Source organism: Siniperca chuatsi, linkage group LG15, assembly GCF_020085105.1.
Source record: "Siniperca chuatsi isolate FFG_IHB_CAS linkage group LG15, ASM2008510v1, whole genome shotgun sequence".
NCBI classification, from domain to species: domain Eukaryota; kingdom Metazoa; phylum Chordata; class Actinopteri; order Centrarchiformes; family Sinipercidae; genus Siniperca; species Siniperca chuatsi.
In genome coordinates, this window is record NC_058056.1 from 7274599 (window position 1) to 7292789 (window position 18191).

At 40.6% G+C, this 18191-nt stretch overlaps 1 protein-coding gene across 2 annotated transcripts; it reads left to right on the forward strand.

Annotated features, from left to right (window-relative positions):
- Nucleotides 1-498: 498 nt before the first annotated feature.
- On the forward strand, nt 499-16446 carry wdr43 (WD repeat domain 43). 2 transcript variants are annotated; one of them, XM_044165947.1, is made up of 19 exons: nt 499-803; nt 1676-1810; nt 2012-2133; nt 3973-4093; nt 4341-4459; nt 6213-6315; nt 6489-6553; nt 6699-6761; nt 7028-7187; nt 7691-7777; nt 7953-8078; nt 8675-8821; nt 9133-9219; nt 9397-9428; nt 9639-9702; nt 10368-10481; nt 11620-11689; nt 15082-15140; nt 15333-16446. In XM_044165947.1, the coding sequence occupies exons 1-19, from the start codon at nt 597-599 to the stop codon at nt 15477-15479; spliced, it is 2028 nt and encodes a 675-aa protein (XP_044021882.1). In that variant the 5' UTR covers nt 499-596; the 3' UTR covers nt 15480-16446. The 2 variants fall into 2 exon arrangements, with proteins under 2 accessions (XP_044021882.1, XP_044021885.1); XM_044165950.1 differs by lacking the exon at nt 6699-6761 and having other exon boundaries at nt 502-803.
- The last annotated feature ends 1745 nt before the right edge of the window (nt 16447-18191 follow it).

An 18191-nucleotide genomic window follows, 5' to 3' on the forward strand; every position in this document is an offset into this window, starting at 1 on the left:
TGACCAGCTACAGAAGTAAAGTGCTGCTTACACATTGATGAATCTGTATTACAATCTATTGTGAAATATATAATATGCCAGTCAAGGGCCATTTCTCTGCAGAATTTACTTTTGATACTTTAGTGCATTTTGCTAATGATAGTTTTGCACTTTTACTTAAGTAATATTTGAAATGCAGGGATTTTACTTGTAATAGAGTTTTTTTTTTTTTTTTTTACCATTGTTGTATTGGTACTTTTACTTAAATCAAGGATCTGAATACTCTGAATTCTGGGGTACCTCTCAGTGTTTATATGACGGAACTAGTGGAGAACTGGGTGTGGAATAGTTCAGTTAAAAGTCCTAAAAGAATGACAAGGGGAGTTGGGATTGAAACCTTTTTGGTAGACGCTATGGGTGCCAACTGCCTTAAACCTCAAACAAAAAGAAGCCTCGGCTGTTACGAGGAGACCTGAAGGTAGCATGAATCAAGCGGCTTGTTGTCTGGTAGCAGCCAATGGGAGGGCGGTGCTGCTGACTCGCTAACGCGCATGTCCTCTGGGGGCCACACGTGGTTTGTGTAAACCACGCACGCAGACTCAATCAGCGGTTCAGAAATGGCGGCCGATGGTGGCAGCTCTTCGCTGCAGCTACCTTGCGTTTTTTCACCCAAATCACGACAGTACTTAGCATTGTGTGCCCAAGATGGCAGACTTCGCGTTTGGAACACAGATAGTAAAACACTTCACCAAGAATATGTGCCTTCAGCCCATTTGAGTGCCACTTGTATCTGCATAGCCTGGGGACCATGCCGGACAGTCAAGGTACGTGCTGCTTTGGAATACCCTGCTGTTAGCTACAGTAGCTAGCGAGGCCTTAGCAAGTTGTGTGTGATAGTATTTCTTATAGGAGTGCACACGTTAAAATAAGAAAAGTGTCACTATTCACAAAGGAAATTGTTCTTAAAGCTGGGCACACTCGTCTATGTGTTGATGCAGACACACTCATGTATCTGACACAGACTTGGTTAGCAGGGTAGCCACGTTAGCTAGCTTTCAACAGCTGCGCAGGACGCACATGTTAATCCCGCATGGTAGTCAAGAAAACATGGACAATGAATAAATTTGGTATTTCAGGTTGAACTGCCTCCTTAAGAATACTTATCGCAGCTCCATTAACCCGGCCATTTATTTTTCATTCTATTTAGACTGTTAGTACGGCAAATAAACTCGTTATTTAAGTTAGCGTTGGCCCACCAAAGCTTCAGAAGCGTGTGCCACCATGACACTTGTGAAAGGAGAGGTTCAAAAAGTTTTACCTCGGTGTATTTACTGGCAAATTGTAAACCGTTCCACACAAGTCGAGGTGTTAATGACATAAATTGATACACTGAATTATAATTATGCTTTTTAATACTGTATGGAATGTGTTTATTGTGTCAATGGTATTTTATAGTAGTAAGTTAGCGTCCACTACTTGCTAGTAGGTTATTCAGCACATTAATTTTTAAAGTATCAAGTAGTAATAGTCACTCAGAGACAGCATTTGCTTTTATCATCTGTCAGTGTGCTGATTGGTCAGTGGTGTAATAGACTGAGATTTCCATAAAAGATATCGTGTACCAAGCACGCCTTATAATTATGTAATAATTTGAAATGTTTATGTAGGTTATCATTACAAATGTGCTGTGTTTCAGGAGGGGCCTCAGAGGAAGAAGAGGAAATCGGAGGCAGGGCAGGTGGAGGAGAAGGCAGACCTGTTGGCAATGGGCACAGCAGCGGGCAGTGTGCTCATCTACAGTACAGCAAAGGGAGCACTGCACTGTACCCTGGTGAGTCTTTCTCAGTTTCTAAAATGATGTTTTGGCATGTGGGGAACCTGTAACTTGGAAATGTGTGTAAAAAAAAAAAAAAAAAAAAAAAAAAAAAGCTTTTTTTTTTTTAAAGTGAACAATTTTAAGTATTAGTATTGCATTAGTCAGTTTTGAATAATAATTACCACTGCTAACTCGATCATTTTCTGTTTCTGGTAGGATGGAGGCCATAGTGGAGCAGTGAATTGTGTCCAGTGGCACCCTGAAGACAGTTTATTATACAGCGGCTCAGATGATACAAACATCATAGAGTGGGACCTGCAAACAGGCAAGGCGCGAAGGTCAGTATCTAGTTTGTTAGTAGAGATAAAACATGTATACGTGAACGAATGTCAGCGTGCCTCCTAATTTGGGAATGAGATGTGTGGCCAGAACTAACTAAACCAAAACACATTTGCTATATTGAGTCACATTGTTATGCTTAAAATCTAAATGGGATGCTGTTAAATTTATTAAAGGTCTGTTTAGACAGAGCTATTGGCAGAAATGGAATATAATATTCATAAGTATGTTTTCATTAGTGTATAATCGCCTGAAAATAAGAATCGTTGTTTTCATTAACTTAGAATAAGTCATTTTTGTCTACATAATGAGCGAGTCCCCTTCCACAGAGGCCACCATATTGCACCACCGTGTTTCTACAGCGGCCCAGAACGGACAAACCAAACACTGGCTCTAGATAGAGCCTTTCGCGAGTTTCGCATCCACCGTAGTTTCTCCTACACAGTTGGAACGGGAATGATCCGAGCGGCTTTCAAATGGTTGCAAACTGCAATTTCAACGCTAGATGCCACTAAATCCTACACACTGGAACTTTTTAAGAGAAATAACATTTCACTTCAAGAGAGCACAGCAGTCTGTAGTACAGAGCCAGATGAAATGGGAAACCAAATTAGTGGTCTGTTTTTCAGTTTATCACGCTGAAATTGTAAAGATGTTTTCTATGTAGTCTGTCTGATTATTAGGATGTTCTCTGATGTTCTTGAAAGAACATAGTTTCCAGGAACACACGTCCTCTTATGCCTTGTTTACATTTTATTGTAATTAGTGGTACACTGTTATTCAACTCTGTATTATTCTTTTGTATGTTTTTTGTTTCGCTCCTATTTCTGCATGCTTTCAACTGCAGAAACCATTCAGCTATCAAAATGTTAAGCTCTTTAAGGACAAGTGTGCTTGTTGTTTTCTTTTGTCTACCTCTTCTACTTAAAATTAAGCTTTTTTTCAAAACAATATTACAATGTAAGTCAATTGAGCAATCTTCAAATCCTGTACAAACCTACTCCACTCTGAAATGTAACTAGTTTTTAAACCTTTCAGCTGCTTTCATACTGTCATACCATCACCTCTCAAACAACAAAGTGCTTGTAGTTGGTTCAAAAAAGCGCGGTGTGTGTTGTAAGAGTACCTCTTAAAAATGGAACTGTTGTAACCTTTAAGCAGCACATGTTTATTACCATGCCAAAGTAGTCGCATATTGTCTCAGCTTCTCCTCATGTAGAGAAGATACAGGTTGTTATTAAAGATCAGAATGTGTATGCAAACTAAAGTCCGCTCTACCATAGACGTCAGGAACTGATGCTAAACTCGCAAGCACTGAAATACACCAACAAGCCATATCACTGAAGGCTTTACTATCATGCATTTAGTATCACTGTATTTCATCATAAACACCTTCTTTCCAGTGACTGATTTAGTAGCAGCACAGTCAGCGAGTACAACCCTGAACGGTAATGTCACTATGAATCCTTACTTGATGCTCACTAAAGCCCATTTGTGGTCCACAAAATGCTTTGGAGAGTGGTGTTAGCGTTTTGTACATTTCCTACTGCGATCAGGTCGAGTGCTTTATTAAGTGAAATGTAGCTGTAAAGTTTCAGGCTATTCACTTAAATATGAAAAAGATGCTGTGATAGAAAACATAATACAAGAAGTGCTACTTGGATGTGACAATGGAGAACACCTCATCGTGCACCTGATGCTCCTGATCTTATAATGTCAATTAGAGAAGAAATAGAACCCCATAAAAATGCAGTTAGAAGATAAACTTTCACCAAAATGCAGAAACACATGCACCAACAGTTGTCGTCTCTTCATTTTTATTTTATTTTTTTACACAGTAAGTGGAAGGCGGACCGTGCGGCAGTGACCAGTCTGTGTGTGAGCCCTGATGGCAAACTGCTGCTTTCAGCTGGTCAGATAATCAAGATGTGGGACTTGGACACCAAGGAGGTTTACAGGGTGAGTGTCTTGTTTAAACAGCTGATTTATATTCATATGTGTTGATTTATTAGACCAAGGTTAGCTTTTCTGGGATTTCATGTAAATATGCTAGAAGCCGTGCACTCAAGAATCTATGCTATAAAGTGAAAATTTCCTGTCCAAATTCAGTTTGAAAAGAAACAATGAAGGTTATAAACCAGGCCAACTTGACTTTTTCAACAGAACTGACTCAACCGTCCTGCTCTTTGTGTTGTTCTCTCTTCAGAAGTTCACAGGCCACTCCACGGCTGTGACGACCCTGCGCTTTGCCACCACACGACCTCCTGACAGCAATGGTCTCTATTTCCTGTCTGGTGCCGCACATGATCGACTGCTCAGTGTTTGGTGAGTGCACACCAGGGTTTTCCTGGCTCAAAATGGCCTTTGGGGGGTGTCTACGCACGACACTAAGCATGATCGGTCTGCGTACAGTTACGGCTGGGCAATATAGCTTATAAATATCCCAATATTGTCAGGCTAATATGCCACAATATACATATATTTCTATATCTCAATATACACATTTTCTCTAGAATAACATACTGTAAATTCTCAAATAGTGCAAACATATCTTGTAGAATATGATGGATTGCTGTAGATTAAACTACCCAACAGTATATCAAGTAGTTAAAATTAGCACAGCCTTAAACATCTACAGCAGTAAATGCAACATACATATGACCGCAGTAGTAATATGAATCCAGAAACGTCATACATAATAGTAAAACACTGACAGGGGCCATTTTACTGCGCAGTGAGTACTTTAAGGAAATGTTGCTATATTACTTACTTACATTTACCATAGTAAGGTTTAGAATGCAGAACTTGTAGTGGAGCATTTTCAAAGTTAGTACTTTTGCTTAAGTAATGGACCTGAATATTTCTTTCACCTCTGGTTAGCACACCCACAGTCTAACCACACCTTTGTGTTACCGGCTGAGCCTTCCCCTATTAAGAAAGGTGGTACTGTGTGTAACCTGTGTGTGTGATGGAGTGTAGCTGGTTTGTTGTGGGAAGTGAGTCTTTCCCTTTGTGTAAGGGTTAGTTATGTTACTTTAGTCAGCCATAAAGCGTCCAGGTAAACTCAGGTTGCTGTATAATAGTTACTGAAAGGCTGTGTGTTGTTTGCGGCCAGAGGGGTGAAAAAAAGTCCCTGTATGTTACTGTGGCATCTTGTAACGTTACTCTTCACAGCGGAGTTGAAGCTAGCTATTTAGTTAATTATAATAACCTAAAACCGGAGGTCTCCCAAATACGTTTTGGAGTTGCAGAGCTGGAAGCTGAGGGTAGAGTAATCAGACCTATCAGATTATTGATCACATTTTCTCTTGTGATTTTCCCTCCACCGCCCACCACCACAGCGGAAAAATCACAATGACTCGTAATGTTAGCTCAGCTGCTAATTAGCTATATTAGTTTTAGTTTTTCACTGTCTGGACAACTGTGCTGTGAAGAGAAGACGACGCCGTAAGCTAGTAATGTTACATAACGCTAAACAGGGGCTTCTTATTATTATTTCTCTGTGTCAGACACATTCTCACCTACTGGAAATACTCTGTTTGGTTTAGGAGAGAGGTGCAATAAAACGGCTTTTATATTATGAGAAATCAAAGGAAGTCCTCTCTCCCATTAGCGAAAGTTTCACAGCAGAGCGTTCGGGCCCAGTCAAAACAATGCAGCTTAGCTGGATTATCCAGCGCCAGCCGAATGTTTAAAATATAGTGGCTGTGGATGAGATTGTGGATTGACTGCTAGAAGACCAAGATGTCGTATTTAAGTTAATGTTCTATTTGTTCAACAGTTGTCTGATAAATTGCTGATTTAAAATACATTCAGGCAGGATTTGAGTTGCTTTTTTTATTCTCAGATCTTATCATTTTGGCGCTCGTGATTTTCCTTTTGTGCTGGCTAAAACCTCTTTGGGGGGGCACCAAAAATTTCTCTATGCAGGAAAAACCCTGCACACAGCCAGAACTAATCTTTGGTTGAAAGTGATGCCATGTCGTTACACATCATTTAAAATATACTGCTGTTGTCTGACTGGTTTAGATTGCCATGCTTATTTTCATGGAACTGACATGAAGTTGTCTCACTTTAGGCAAGTACGAGAAGACGGGAAGGACAAAAATTCAGTGGTGTCCTTCACGCTGACAGACGAGCCGCAGCACATCGACCTCGTCACTTCCAACAGCAAGGAAGAGGTCAGAGTGGAGAAATGCCTTAGTGTATGCTTGGAGTGTAATGATGCATTTATTTATACTGAACTGTTAAGCTATAATGTTCCTTCATGTGGTGTAATTATGCTGGAGCTCTACAGACACATTGCCTGTTCACATTACATATTTACCATATGCAAATGTCTTGTTTCATACAGGCGGTGAGGCTGGCAGTGGTGTGTAAGGATGGGCAACTGCATCTGTTTGAGCACTTTTTAAATGGGTAAGCCCTTAAAACACTGTATACTGTACTAGGCAACATATGGCAGTGTAAGGTAACTGTATGAAACATTTGGGGAAAGCAATTACTTTTTCTTGTTTAAGAGACCGTTTGTATTCCACTTAAGTTTCCTTCTGTTGACTCTTAGTGTGCACATACCTAAAACCAAAATTGATTCAAAAAGCCAACCAGCAGCATCACAACTGAAAGGGTGGGTCGCTCTTCTGTTACAGCTCAACTCTGAATTGCATTGTTAAAACTGGTGTATTTTTAGATGCAGAGCACCTCAATGGAGGCTGAAAGTAATTTTCATATTTGTTCTCTTGCTCACATTTGGTGTATTTGCCCCCTAATGGCTGTTAGGAGACATTGCACTGCCGACGCATGACGTTGATTAAGGAATATTCACATAACACATTTTATTCAAAGTTGTAAGCATGCCGTGCTCATAGCCCGACTAAACATCTGTACCCACAGGCCCTGTAAGAAGCCCATGTCACCGTCGTGTACAGTGCAGATGTCGGACACAAAGGACTCCCCAGTGCCGGTCCCAATGCTGGCTGCTGCCCTCGGAGCTGATACACGGACTGTGCTGCTGGCCTACGGCAACCACCTACAGCCTGTCATGGAGAAAGTGGTGAGTACACGGGAGGTTTGTTTCACTACCAGGGTTAGACCACGATGAAGATTTGCTTGGGACAGCCATGTTTTGTACAGCTGATATGATAGAGCTTCTTCTCCATATCTTCTTTATAGAAGCGTTGATTGTCCTTTTTGCAAGGCAACAGCAAACTTCTGTGTACAAAGCTATTATGTTTTTGAGAGAAGCAAGTGAGATTTATGGTGACATTAATGTTTGTGATCGACAACTGAGTGCACAGCTACTAAATTTTTCACAATAGTAATAGTGTTATGATTATATACAGTAATACTAAATGCTTGACAGCATGCAGTATGAATAATATAAATCTTGGTTGTAAGTATGTTTTGATTGGTCAGGTTGTAGCCTAAAGAGAATACGTTCCTTAATCTTGTCTTTATTGGTGAATTGTTAAATTTAAAGATGTTCAACAGCTTTGGTAGCTTCAGAGAAATAATTATCGATATTGTCTGCCATGCTCCTTCCTCCTATCTGTACAGGAGATCAACACAGCAGAGAGACACGTCTGTTTGACCCGGGATGTTCAGACCAGCTTGGCCCTTTCCATGGAAACCACCGTTTCCAAGGTAACAATCAAGTCTTACTTTCTTTAATATGAGTCAAGAAGACTGATGTGCACGGTGTGGGCATGTTCTCCAAGTCTTGTAAATATGGTCTTATTCCCCAAACCATGCTCACTGTAGATATATTTCAAGTATAACTGTGACTGAAGATGAAAATCTGAGTTGTTGTTCGTTCCAGGTGAAAACCCCAATTGTCAACACCAAGAGCAAAGTGTTGGTCCCAGGGCTTCCTGGTCACCAAGCCCCAGTCAAGGGAACCTCACAGGGATCAGAGAAGAGGAAAAAAGACACAGACACCAAAGAGGTGGGTTCTCTGTTGATGATGCACCAAACAGTGGCTCACTGCATGTTTCTGTTTCTCAATGTGAGGGCTTTTTGGCTCAGATTCCAAACAACTTAATGAGCAAAAATGTTCCACAGTGGTTGGTGCAGGGAGTTATTAGTGATTAGTCACACACCAATCATAAAAAGCCAGTAGATGTTCTTGGTAGAGATGTGATCAGAAGAACACTGTGTTAATTGTAAGAGCAGTGTGCTTGCTGACAATTTGTCTGCATCAGTTCACTCCTTTCATTTTGCAGTAGTTGGAGGCATCTTGATTCATTTCCCGAATTGCCAGTTTTCATTGACAACTTGCACATATTCATTCCTTATTTTGTTTACTTTAATGTACTGGAGAAAACCTAAAATCCTTTTCATTCTAACTACACTGAATAAAAACTGACTTATTCAAATATGAGAACATTTTAAACATAGTGTTATATTGGCATTTGGCTTTTCATGCATTCAGATTAGTTTTAAGTGGTTCTGGTATTAAACCTGGATAAGATGGATACATTTAGAGTGTTAACAAATTACAGCCAATTCCTGTTTACCTAAAATATCTCTGTTCTCCTGTAGATGTCGATAGCGGAACGACTAGGTGAAATCGATCTGTCTACAGTCTCCGAGAAGGGAGCTCCTAAAGGGACGGCTTCTTTACAGACAGACAATTTTGCAGTGCTGCTGGTGCAGGGCCTGGAGAGCAACGACGCAAACATCCTAAATGTAAGTGTTCTTCTCAGAGTCTGGGCTCTGAAATACAACATTCTGGTTAATTAGATGAAAAACCAAAGTGAATTTCCCAAGTTTGTTTAGCCCAAAGATTCTGCTCATTTGCCATTCAGAAGGTAAAAACAGCCGAAACAAACAAAGTCTGAATGTTTAGGCTTTCATAAGCTCAAACCTGTAAAAGTTTTTACAATAAAGCAAGTTGACCTGAATGTCCTGGATATTCTGCTCATCTAGGTGTAAACGGGGACCTCTACTTTAAATTTGTCAAATCTTAATAACTTAGTTTTGTCCTTTCTCTCCTACAGAAAGTTTTCCAGACTCGCAAAGAAATGGTGATAAAGAAAACAGTCGCTCGGTTACCTCTCCCTGCTGTTTTACCTTTGGTGGAAGAGGTGAGTCAATTTCCTGTGCAATGTACAGAGTTTATTTTTTTGTTTGAGACACCAGTCTTCTCTAAGCTGCTTTTACTTGCCCAGATCGTCTGTCACCCTGTCAGGATTTCAAAGTGAAGTTGTCTTAACAGTGATTTACGGCAGTTTTTAATCAGCCCCTCATCTCCTTTTCTATAGATCACAAAGAGGCTCCAAGGGCACCCTTTTACGTAAGTCGAAGCTTAACATATCAACTCTTAAGCATTTAATTGGCTTCTGGTCACTGTGTCACATTACACATTAGTCACTAATGCAGACACTGTTTGTGCTGCTGCTTTTTACTTTGCGTTAAAAAAACTATGTGCCCCATCATGTGGAAATATACATTCAGGCCGTTCTGGTTCCCACTTGACAGCATGTGCATTTGATTCTTCCTACAGGGCAGTTTTAATGGTACGGTGGCTCAAGGCTGTGCTCATGCACCACACATCATACCTGGCATCGGTGAGTCCACTTTACCAGCATCACATTCTGCCTGTACTGCAGATATGAAGCCACCAGACTCCAGTTTGTTGATGCTTATTTGACTTGTACTGTAATGCCTTCTGTACAGACACACACTTTGGGCTCTCCGCAGTCCAAACAGTGCATTTGTGATTCCCTTAAGCACAGCACACAGCGGCTTAAATAACACGAGCATACAAACACACAGCATCCTTCTGTGCATATCTCCTCCCTTTGTCGACATTCATATTTAATCTTATTTGGATCTACAGTTATTACCTCCACTACACAGCAGAGATTATGTGATTGACTGTCAGTTTGTGTGACTACGACCAAAATATCTCCATAACCAGCAGCTAAAAATCCAGTTACTATGCACACTGATGCTCAAAAGATGAGGAAACCTATTGATTTTTGGGCAGCCTGTGACCTTTACCATAGCACCGTCAGCCGGCTGTTCAGATTGATTTTACCAAGAGAAATCCTTAACCCAGGACATTTCCCCGTAACCTTCTGTGATCTGTTGTCTTCCCCCTACTACAATTTTTAAATGTGCACATTATATGAAAGCTATAGTTAATGGGGGAGGTGAGGCCTTGACAGAGGGCTGTCATGTTTGTGTGTCATGTTTTTACCTTCAACTGATTCATCTGTGTATCCAACAGCTGCCAGACCTGGTCACCCAGCTGGGAGTGCTTTATCACATGATAGAGAGCAGAGTGAAGATGTTCCACAAGCTAACAAAGCTGCATGGGAAACTGTATCTCCTGATGACACAGGTAGGTGTCATGTACAGAAATAAGCACAGTGTCTTTGCCTTAAGTGTTTTTAAATGACTGTGATGTTATAGGCATGGATTGGATGGTAGGGATTGCTTAGAGCCCCTCCCAGCTCACTCTTTGGAACTTGACTATGAACTCTGAGTTCCAAGACATCACCCGTGTGCCGAGAGGATGTTTGCGTTTGGGGCACTCAAATCAGGGACTGTGGAAGAGTAGAGGGAGAATGGTATCAGATCTTTGCAAGATCGTGACCCTTGTGCAGTTATGTTCAGTATGCATTCACAAGTACCGTACAGAGTACAGCTTACATATGTCTATATAGAGGTGACAATTTACTCAATATCCCTGGCACATGTTTGGACTTATTTGTGACAGGCTGCACAAGGTTTATTTTATTTCACCTTTTAAAACTGAATACATTTGTCTGTCTACTACTGTTTATTTATTTTTAACCTTGAGTTTAGACTTGTGCTTTCCAACCCAGTCTCCAGGCACATCTGTCCAACAAGGACAATTATCTGTTTCAAAAATGCAAAGGTTCTACTTGTGACCTTGTGGAGAAAGTTCCACATTGTTCACTTTCATTAACACATCACTCCGTCCTTGCCATCACCATCGCAATAATTCAGACAAAGATGCAGCTGCATATTTTACAAGGACGATTATCTGTTCAAAAAATGTAAAGTTGACAGCTTCTGATCTTGTAGAGAAGGCGATCTGCTTGTGAACAGACATTCTTCCTTGTAGGATCAGTTTGGCTGTGTGCTGTCATCCCGCAATGAATTCAGACACAGATGTATATTATCCCAGTGTAATTTCAGAATCATTAACCTGCTGCATAAAACAACAGCGCTGCATGAATGCGATGCATCATTCTGGCAAGAAATTGCCATCTATTTGCACCAATGAAGTGGTTTTGCTTCACTTCTGATCTTATCCACCTAATCCAGTTAAGGTGTCATGAAAACGTACAGCCCCTAATTGGATCAGGGGTGCAACAACGGGACTGAAGAGAACCTGTGGGCCTTTAGGACTGGGCTGATGAACAAACACACAGGCAGACAAAGATTAGGATCATGTTCTGCACAAAATCCTTCATTGGATCTCTAATACCCATGTTCCCTTTTACCACTAGGTGGCGACAAGTGACAGCAGCAACACAGTTACAGATGTTGACCACACAGCTAAGCTGGTGTATGAAGAAGGTAAGTGTTTATTCTTGTTGTGGTGTCCCTCTTTATGTTCAGTCTTTCTAATTTTCTATTTCCCAGCTGTCCTTGTTCATTAAAACAGCCTTCTTTAGTGGCATGACAATTTCTGAGGCCCTTTAAATCTGTGTAGAATCACAACCTTGGTCAATGCATCAGTCCCAGTGATGATTCAGTCTGGTGAGCAGTGTGAGTGGCAGCTGACCGAAATAAAATGCTAATCTTATTTCGGACTCTCATCAGTTGTACATTTCAGATGCGTGATGGACTGGAGTGACTCCTTCAGCCTGCAGCAGTGCAACAGGTCACCCTGATGCTCTGTTGAAATCACTGCCCTACCAGACTATTGTTTTCTCATTGTTTTGACTGGCATTCATTATATTGTCAATTCACCTTATATCATTTGGGACTCTTCGTGAAGACTGCACTGAATCGGTTAAGATTTTTGAAGGCAATGCTGCCCATCATGCTGCCACTCTTGGTGATGCACCGCACGCAAACATGACTCCTGTTGCCTGGCAACCTGACAGGCAGCGTTCAGATCCTCCCCTTTGAGCAGAACAACAAGGCCCCGCTCTGTTCGCTCATTTCTCATTACCGTACTGTATAAAATGCTTTATTGAACCACGTAGAAAATTGGCTTTCATAATTAAATAATCAAGCTGTGCTTTGAGTTCCAATACCCCTGTCAGTGGTCCGGGATGTGAAGATTTGTTTTTTTGTTTAGGGAAAGGGGGAGTTCATAAAGGGAGCCGATGAACTGAGGTTGTTACAGTCCAGTGTGGCTGCTGCTTTACGCTCGGCTTATGAGTCCAACATGGGAATCTAACAGGAAGCTTCAGACTTGTCAGAATAGTTAGTGAAGCATAGTTTGGTCAGGTTGTGTGTACAGCATGTGCGGTTAGAATGGGTGTGATTAATTGATCTTTCAGTTGCAAACAATTGTGCTCTCTTAATTGATCTTGTTGTTGCCTGTATGGGTAAAATTAATTATAAATTCATTAACCATTCTGTAGCGTGAGCTGATATAATTAGAGTAGCTTCAGAAATGTCTGTCAGAATACAGGATTAGATTTAGCCTACACCTTATAAATGCACAGCACTCACGCAGAGCTGCTGCAGATAATAGGGCTGCCAGGTAGAAAACTGCACATGTCATGATGTTTATAAAAAGCAATTTTTTTTTCACAACATGCAGAAACACTCAACACTAAAAACAATGAGCCTCTGACCCCAAAAAATTTCACTCACTGAATTGATGGTCAATGTTAAAATAATGGTATACGGCTCTCATGTTGATCTGTTTCATCCTCTACTTTGTATACCTGGCACTTCTCTTTTCAGTGGAAGAGAAAATGCGTGCAAACCTATCATATTACCCAACATGTATTGTTGGTAAAACGGCCTTTTCCAGACGTCCTCCTAACAAAGCTGATCGGACCTTTTTAGAATGTGGGCTTCTAAAGGTTATGTAAATTTGGACAAATGTTTGGGGATAAAGAATGAAATTTTTTGAACAGCTATCGTCACAATATGGTCGACCCAATTCTCAATTATTTAGATTCTTTCACGTGAGAAGTTACCTTTTTGATGTTTTAAAAAAAGACATCTATTCGAGGTACAAATCCACTGAGAAAATGTATGCTTAAGATGTATGACTGTGGGGTCGAAATGAAATTCTTAACTAAGATGGTAAAACTAGTACAAGCTAACCATCAAACAAATTAATGTCAATGTAAAAAATAAATGGGGGGGGGGGAAATGAACTCTCATGCAGTATATCCCCAGTTGACTGGGAACAAATGTGCAAAAACATACATGAAACAACTAACTCAAACTATTGGAAAGAATATACATGGGAGATTATAATGCGACATTTTAAGACACCCCAAATTGAAAGTACAAAGAGAATTTTATTCCAAGATGTTGGAGAGAATGCTGTGAATAGATGGCAAACCACAGTCATATATTTTGGTCATGCAAAGCTGTAAGTGGCTTCTGGGAAAATATCTGAAGAGATTAAGAAGAAAGATTCTCACTTATTCCTAGTAAAAAGGCTAGCAATAATTCAACATATTACAAGGAACTGGTTAAACGATAATTAACTCCAAATGGAAGGATCTTGTTAATTAAATATATAGAATGGGGGGGGGACTGAGAATTAGATATCAAGTTCATATTTTTGAATAAAGATGGCGGGGAAATGGTTGAGGTGTACAACACAATATTTTTAATGATCCTCCTATTAGATGTGATAACTAAGACAATATATTCATTGATGTCTTTCTCCTTGTACATGGGTATACACGAGAGAGAGAGAGAGATTTTATGCATGTGTACACACACTTGTGTACAGGTGTGTGAGAGAGAATATATGCGTATGCATGTGTACACACACTTGTGAACAGGTGTGTGAGAGAGAATATATGTGTATGCATGTGTACACACACTTAGGTGTGTATGTATACGTGTGTGTGTGTCTATGCTTCCCGGCTGTTGTATACTGTATCCTCTGACTTAAAAGGTCCAGTGTGTAGGATTTAGTGGCATCTAGCGGTGAAAATTAAGTTTGCAACCATTTGAATACCGCTTGCCTCACCCTCCCCTTCCAAGCGTGTAGGAGAAACTACAGTGGCTGTGAAACTTGCGGAAAAAAACGCAAACGGCCCTATCTAGAGCCAGTGTTTGGTTTGTCCTTTATGGGCTACTGTAGAAACATGGCGGTGCAACATGGCGACCTCCGTGGAAGGGTACCCACTCCCTATGTGTATATATAAACGGCTTATTCTAAGGTAATGAAAACACGATTCTTATTTTCTGGCGATTATACACTCATGAAAACATACTTATATTTCAATTCTGCCAATAGCTCCGCCTAAATGTTACACACTGGACCTTTTTAAATGTATCCGTTATCAGTCAACTATATCCTATGAACTGATATTTATGTAATCAGTTATTTTATTTACTATTTTTCCCCTCTATCTGTTTCTTTTATTATTTTTTTTCTCCTTATGGTTTGTTATATAATTTCTTAAAATGCCAAAAAAACAAAACTATAATAGAATATTTAGTAACATCTGTATCAAAGTCTGCTGGTGACTGTTTGCAGCAGATGGTGGCGGGCTGACCTGATGGGGCAGATAGCCTTAGCAAATCATATTGACATTCCTCCCTCCTGCACCGCAAATGGCTCCGCTATGGTATTGAAATGCAAATATGTGCCGTCTCTCGCATGAAATGTATAAACGAGTGAAAGCATGGAAGCCTTATTCCTTCCTGTTTCCCTCACTACGTTGTCCTTGTGTAGGAGGGCTAGCTTTGATGTAGTGGAAACAGATTTGTAGTATCAGCTGATGGATTTGTTTTCCTTTGTGTGCCCATTACAGAATCATCTGAAGATGAGGCCTCTGGTGATGAAGGTCTTCCTGATGCTGACGACTCTGATGTAAGTTATGAGAAACTGGCTAGTCACACAGATCCTACAAGTGTCTGCTCAAAGAAGTTAGCAAAACGAACACTGGCTAACCTGTAATGTTCCCTCTTTAAATTAGTGCATGTTTACCAACTGCAGATTTTATTAGGTTGTCCATTTTTAAGTTGAGCACTAAGATGTGTTTATTTTTTTGGTCCTTTGCAGAACTGGGAAGAGGAGGATGTGATAGAGGAGACAATGGAAGAAGACAAGGAGGAACAAGCAGAAGAGGAGGATCCAGACAACAGAACAGATTCCAAAGCTAACGGAGAGGAAGAAATGGAGCGCGGAAACGAGAGCGAAGAGGAATGAGAGCGAATGAGGAGAAATGCCAATCATACATAAAATGGACCTGAAAGAGTTATATATACTTTCATTTTATTTTCATGCTTTTGATTTTATTATCAGAACAAAGTTTGGTTTTACAAAATAAAGTGACACATGTTGAAACGTGGGCAGCTTGGCCCCCTTCCTCACCACAACACAGTTGAGCCACAAGCGTGGCGATTTCATACTTTTGCCTTGCCTGTCTGAGGAACAGATGCAACATTTTGGGGAGTACAGCGAAACATTCTGCAAAATGTGAAATTAATGCACCTGCTTCTGCTGTCAGTGGGCATCCCAGCTCTATAGCCTGATGAGTTTGCATTGATAAAGACTGAAAATGTATTGGTGGTTTTCCAGTTTGCCTACACTGCAGTCTGCATTCCAAATTTTATGTCATTATGTAATAAATAGTATTAAATATATTGTATGACCAGCATAACAGTAGATGAGACAGCACTCTGTGATTGGTTTATTCTAACCTATCTCTGTAGGCCATCTGGAACACGCCTTGTTGTTCAGCGGAGCCCACAGATGCAAACACAATGTGGTGTGGAGTTGGGATGCAGGCCCCCCGGCTGTTCGTTGTACGGAATACTGCTCGATCCAGAGGTGGGCTTGCCAGGAAAGACCATGCATCATGTCCCTACACAATGTAAATCTGTATGTACAGTGTAGTGTCTGTATGAGCTCTTCCCTCTACAGCTACCCCCCAGAAATCCTTGGGATTAAATGAACTCCCGTAAAGTCTCTTGAATGCTGTTTTTTATTTTTATTTTTTTTTGTTGTTTCCAGATTTGTTGCAGCCCTCTTGTTTTAACTTTGTTCTTTTTATGCGTTAGGTTTCTGGGCATACCCTGATGTCCGCTGCTTTGAACCCATAGTCACAGGGGCAACTGAGAACAGAACATGTGAACTTTGCTCAAATAGGTGAATAAATGGGTTTTCAAAAAGATTTACTGTGTCGGGGTGGGGCATACTGAATAAGGAATAAGACGGGCTGGCTAAGGGGCCAATATACCGATGCTGCTTTTTTAATTGCCAGATTTAGTCATAGCAATAACCAAAGTGAAATTTGTTGAACTCATGTAGCCTGCAGCTGTCCCCAGCCAGTTGGTGGGTGGGTGATGGATACAATTCTTTAGCATGGTTTATCTAATTTCCTATTGTGATACTGATCTTCATTGTGATATAGTACATTTTCTGACAAATCAATGGAGCCATTTACCGGGAAAACTTACTTTTAGAAGAATATCTGTTTGGCTAATCCAGTAAATTAAATACTTGACAATGGTAGCTACTGAACTGCATTGATGCAACAATCACGAAAATCAAATATTGTCATAACGCAGTTCTGCTCGTTCTTTAAACTATGCAGTAACCAACAGACCAACAAGTTGTCTTTATCTTTGAGGTCGTTTCTCTCGTAAAACCGAAATATTCAGTTTAAAAACACTTCTGCAGCATAAACCTCACTATTGTGTCGCTTGTCCAAGTACATTTTCGGGTGTGGAATTGGCTCGATGGTGCCCCTTGTGGCCGGTGGGGAAGAAGCATCCCCTATGAATGGCGCCGTTCCGCGACCTGGAGGGGCAGTAACGTTACAGAGCCCATGAAGGCCTGTCGCAAGCGACACAAGGGTGAGATTTATACTTTTTCAGAAGTGTTTTCAAACTGTATTTTTTTGACAATATGCAAAAGATCATAAATGATTGGTAAATGTACATCTGGTTGCTTCCCCTCGCGTCTGATGAAGAGCTGAGCTTTTCTACGGGAACCATCCAGGCCTGGCGGTCCCAAACGGGGCCGGGGGAAAGACCTGGCGGGTGGTTTGACGTGTTTTAACTGTTCAAATTCAGACACTTCCCTACTTCTAAATTGGTCACTTTTTAATGTTTCTAAAATTGACCCAAAATGAAATATAGAGACGCCTTTGAATAATTTGAGTATGCTTACTTAATATGTCAGAACACAAGACTGGAACAAGATACTAGTTCTAAGTCAGAATGTCTTCTGGGGGAAAAGGGTCTATTATTGGTGGGGGCTTACAGTAACAGGCACTATTACACACAGAGGTTTCACAGGAAATAAAAACATGTGGTTTAAGATTTACTTTAAGCAATCTTGCTATTTGTTATTTATTGTTAAACAAGTGTATATTGTGAGAAAATGAACAAAACGTGAAGTGAAAGTGTTCCAAGGTGGCTTTAAAGACGCAGAGGCAGATAAATACAGATACGGGTTAATACATGTACCGAGAAAACAAATTATCGTTGTTGGCTTTGTTTTAATGTTCATGTTTGCTCCTGAATTTTTACCCTTGTAAGCGTACCTGCCTGCCAGTGATCATATAAAATATCAGAATTTAATTTGGAAAATGGAGTGCATTTATGATGTATGAATTGGAGGGGAAGAGGGTGCTCTCCAGTGCTGCAGCACCACTTTGTGATTTAGGCTGTCAAGACAGGTGGGATGCTCTGAAAGTCCTGCAAAGTGCCCCTTTCGTCTTGGTCATTTTATACAGTACAGGATGACTATCCATCACGCATTCACCTGGTGATCTTTGTTCTTCCCTGAAGCAGCCTCGGCTGCATACCAACCATCTCGTGTCATAAGTGCACAAATATAATCCTTTCAGTAAAGTAGCTCTTGATAACGGGGGGAGCTGCAGCGTGTAAAGAACATTCACGTCTAAAAAGC